General features: G+C 43.7%; 1 protein-coding gene across 1 annotated transcript in view; it reads right to left on the bottom strand.

Moving 5' to 3' along the window:
• camk2b2 (calcium/calmodulin-dependent protein kinase (CaM kinase) II beta 2) overlaps positions 1-5,000 on the bottom strand; it is a gene marked incomplete at its 5' end in the record, with an annotated part of 26,535 nt that overhangs the window by 12,500 nt on the left and 9,035 nt on the right. Inside the window, 6 exons of the mRNA XM_080530219.1 lie at positions 49-91; positions 449-532; positions 687-809; positions 3,372-3,466; positions 3,646-3,729; positions 3,934-4,036. Coding sequence (XP_080386345.1) covers positions 49-91; positions 449-532; positions 687-809; positions 3,372-3,466; positions 3,646-3,729; positions 3,934-4,036 — 532 coding nt within the window. The remainder of the gene's footprint in view (positions 1-48; positions 92-448; positions 533-686; positions 810-3,371; positions 3,467-3,645; positions 3,730-3,933; positions 4,037-5,000) is intronic.

Here is a 5,000-nt window from a genome sequence, read left to right on the forward strand (position 1 = left end):
TTCTGAGGGTCTGTTCCTTCTGTTCGCCTTTCCTCAACAAGCACTCACCAGAGAAATTCCTTGACACCAACATAGTGGTCAGGATGGCACCCTATGGAGGGAGGAGAAAGGGAGAAAGGTAAAGAGAGACGTATGTAGAAAGAGGGAAAGAGAGGGAGGAAGAGGGGAAATGAAAGGAAGAGGGGGAATGAAAGAGAGGGGAAGGGATAACGGTTACTTATGAGCAAGGGTTACATTGGGATTTTGAAAGAAGTGCACCTGTCCCCAAAATGTCTTGCTTTTCCCACTCAATGATGTCTACTATTCAAGGACTACTTCTGTCCTTTTCATGCATAGCCAGAGAGTAAGAGCCGTGAGAGAGGGGTGAATAGAGGTTTGAGAATGAGTCTGAGATAGGGGGATTCCACTATCAGATCTCAGATGATCGACATCGTAGGACACAGCTCACCTTGAGTTTCCTCCTGGCGTTAAACTTCTTCAAACACTCCACCGTCTCCTGCCTGTGCATCATAGACGCCACTGTGGAGCGTTGCTGTGAGGGAGAGAGAGAGCGAGAGAGAGAGAGAGCATGATGTAAGAAATTGGAGAAAGCAAAGGAAAGTGGTTTGTTCATACAATATGTGATATATATACGATGTGTTTGTGTGTGTGTGTGTGTGTGTGTGTGTGTGTGTGTGTGTACTTACGCAGACCCATGGGTGTTTTAGGGCCTCCTGGGCAGTGATCCTCTTGGCTGGGTTGATGGTCAACATCTGGTTAATCAGGTTCTTGGCCTCAGGAGTGACTGTGTCCCACTCTGGAGAGGGAAACTACAGCACAGGGCCGGAAAAGTAATGGTCACAAACACTCACACTCACCATACACACTTACACACATTGATGCTGCCCTTGTTCCCTATACACCAGGCATGGGCAAACTACGGCCTGCTAAGCCCGTTGGGCTTTTTGAACCGGCTCGGTCTAATTGAGTTAACTCGTATTATGCGTATCACCAAGTTCTCCCATACTGTGCTTTTGGACTAGTATAGTATGTTTTTATCAACGGTAATCAGGTGCTTTAGTTGGTGAGCGAACTTGGTAATGGTAAGCATAATACAAATGAACTTACTGTTACATTAATGTGAAAAATATTATTATGAACACGTAACTCCTCCTACTGTCCCGGGTCGCTCCAGGTATGTTGTGTTAAATGGAGAAGCGTTTCAGAAAATATGGTAATATGGAGAAACAAGTTTCAGAATAAAAGTCTGAGAAAAAAAAAGTTTCAGAATAAAAGTTAGAAAAAGACAATTCAAAAAAATAAAAATAGATTGATTAATATGTTACATGATTGATTCACAGTTAAAATAGATTGATTAATATGTTACATGATTGATTCACAGTTAAAATAGATTGATTAATATGTTACATGATTGATTCACAGTTAAAATAGATTGATTAATATGTTACATGATTGATTGACAGAAGTACATTTCTGTTGTATTAGCTAAGAAGAAGAACTGCAGGTTCCAGAATGTCTTGTAGAAAGACGTCATATAACTCAGCTCAGCACCAACATGGGAAGCCTGTCCACCCTTGTCAGACCACATGTCAAGAACCTCGGTGTCATCTTTGACTCCGAGCTCAACCTTAACCGACAAGTGAGCTCCGTCGTGAAGTCATGTTTCTACCAACTACGTATCATAGCCAAGATCAAGTCCTTCCTCACCCCCAGTGACCTGAGGAGGGTCGTCCTCATGCTAATTTCATCTAGGCTCGACTACTGCAACTCACTCTATGCTGGACTTCCTGATAAGACCATCTACCGCCTGCAGCTAGTCCAAAATGCCGCTGCCAGGCTGGTGTCAGGCACTAAAATGAGGGACCACATCTCCCCTGTCCTCATCTCCCTTCACTGGCTCCCAGTAAAGAAGAGAGTGAAGTTCAAGATCTGCACCTTTGTCTACAAAGCTCTCAACAGTCTCGCCCCACCCTACATCAAGGACCTCCTGGAACTGTCTTCCACCTCAAGGCCCAGGCTCAGGTCCGACGCCCATCTCAGCCTGAGGGTCCCCCGCACCAACCTCAAGAGGAAGGGTGACCGTGCCTTTGCGGTGATAGCACCGACCCTGTGGAACGCGCTCCCTTTCGCCATCAAGTCTGCCCCCACTCTGGACTCCTTTAGAGCCAAGTTAAAAACCCACCTCTTCGTCAATGATGTTCCCTAAGTCTACTCCCTATTTGTTGTAAATTGTATCCCTTGAGTTGTTTGTTTAAGTAGTCTGTGTCTGTTTGCTTTCTGTGTTCCTTGTCCTTGTCCTTGTCTTTATCTGTTCCTTTACCCGGGCTGCGCCCCGGGCCGATGTAAAAGTTGGATGGGGGGCGCATTATAAATAAAATTAACATTAACATTAACATTAACATTAACATATAAGTTGACAGTTTGTTGTTTTTGAGAAATGTGAATTGTACATTGAATTGAAAGTGAATATCTAATAGCTCGATTTATTGAAAAAGAAAGTGATCACAAGTGTATGTCAGCAGATTTGTATATAAAGAACCTTTCGCTTGATATCACCAGTCCTAGCCATCATTTCAGAAGGTAGAAATACTACACTGTGACTCGTAATGTTGTATGTATGTAATGTTAATAAATAATAGGCACAAAATGATGTTGCAAAAGGTCAAAACTATAGCTGTATTTACTTCCCTGTGTTTAAATGAGTCCTCTTGCTCTTCTATATTTGACCTACTCCACATTTCCATAGCCTTATCGTAACATGTATTCTTACCAGTAGCAGCTAGTCAAAACCATATAATTTACTGCTTTTTATAAAGCGATAAAAGTAATATTGAGCAGAATTCAGCCTACTGGTCCGGCCCTCCACAATAGTCCCGGTTTCTCATGTGGCCCATTGTGAAATTAATTGCCCACCCCTGCTATACACCATACTGTCCATATCATACCATAAATGTACATAGCTTATTGTTATCCATCTCTTGTATATACCTACTACCTACTGTACTTATCATACTGTACTTATTAATTTCAACTGTACATATCCTATTTTGTCTACAGTATCATGTCTTTGCGCTATATAATTATTTGCACTTCTGGTTCGATGCTAAACTGCATTTTATTGGCTGGTACTTGTACTCTGCAATGACAAAAAGTTTAATCTAGTCTAATCTAATCTAAACATACTAGATTCATACATAGATTCTCTTTCTCTCTTGTTTTCCCTCTCTTCCTTCACATTTATACAAATTGGAATAAGATGAATCAAATGAAGTTGTGTCCATTCAAGGAGAGAGAGAGAGAGAGAGAGAGAGAGAGAGAGAGAGAGAGAGAGAGAGAGAGAGATGGAGAGAACGAGTGTAGAAGGTACTCACATCGTAGGCTCCTGCTTTGATTTGCTGGTAGAGTTTGTGCTGGTCTTCATCCCAGAAGGGAGGGTATCCCACCAGTAGGATGTAGAGGATCACTCCTACACACACACACACACACACACACACACACACACACACACACACACACACACACACACACACAAACAACACTGTGGCTACACAGCTACACAGCTTTAAAGTGGTAATGACTAAGAGGATGAGAGAAAGAGTGAGGAGTGAAAAAGAGAGAAACACGGAAAGAGAGAGTTGGACTCACCACAGGCCCAGACGTCCACAGGTTTACCATAGGCCTCCTTCCTCAATACCTCTGGAGAAAGGTAACCTGGGGTCCCTGCAAAACCTACACACAGACACACACACACACACACACACACACACACACACACAAACAGGGAGATGCATTTTACACATTGCTCATGTTAATAATACACATCGGTCTGGTCTCATACACACACACTTCACAACATTGGCTACAGCAAAGTCAAGATGTGGGCTTGTCTCATCTCATAAGGTATCAGTCATAAAGTCACACACAAAGACGTACCAAACCATGCCTGTTGGTCCCCCTGCACCTCGATAGCCAATCCAAAGTCCGCCAGCTTCACCGCTGCGTTCTTGCACTTACTGGCCAGGAGCAGGTTCTCTGGCTACAGGGACAGGACAGGACAAACACGTTCACATGGTCACAATGCATTTGTCCTTATATTAAACTGTCAAACCGAAAGAAAAGATAGCTCCATCTTTGCCTCCTTCACCAACAACGAGCACATATACACGCGCACACACGCACGTACGCGCACGCAAGCATGCACACACACACACACACACACACACACACACACACACACACACACCACATAGTGAGATGGACAGATGGGCCCCATATTTTACAAATATTATCTGTGTATAATTTGTTTATTTGTCAGTAACCATCCACAGCCGGTCTGTTTGTAACAGCAGTGTCTTTGCTAGGAAGTGGCAACAGGAAGCTAACATATTAGACCCAACTCACAGTCTCCCCCCTGCATGAGCTGGTGTTATTGACAGTGATTAGTTGGTTGCCATCAATCTCTAAGCATGTACTACACACAACCACCCGTATAGGGTGTTCCGTGGCAGTAGTTATTAAGTTGGTTAGGTTGCTAATGCTCCGATGGAAGATTTCTCAGAAGAGACTGAAAAAGAGGTTTAGAGAGAAAGAAAGAGAGAGAGAGAAAGGAGAGAGAGATGAAGAGGGAAGAGAATGAACAAGAACAACAAGAACAAAACAGACAGAGATGGGGAGGAAAGGCAGTGAGAGGGACCGACAGAGAAAGACATGAAGAAGCGATATGGGATTTAGAAACATCTTGGCTCCTGTCTCCTCCTCTCCTTTCTGTGCCGAGGAGGAGTGTCTCCCCTTGTTAAAAGACAGGAGGAGTGTCTCCCCTTGTTAAGAGACAGGAGGAGTGTCTCCCTTTGTTAAGAGACAGGAGGAGTGTCTCCCTTTGTTAAGAGACAGGAGGAGTGTCTCCCCTTGTTAAGAGACAGGAGGAGTGTCTCCCTTTGTTAAGAGACAGGAGGAGTGTCTCCCCTGGTTAAGAGACAGGAGGAGTGTCTCCCCTGGTTAAG

Source organism: Nansenia antarctica, assembly GCF_963989245.1.
Source record: "Nansenia antarctica genome assembly, chromosome: 4".
NCBI classification, from domain to species: Eukaryota; Metazoa; Chordata; class Actinopteri; order Argentiniformes; family Microstomatidae; genus Nansenia; species Nansenia antarctica.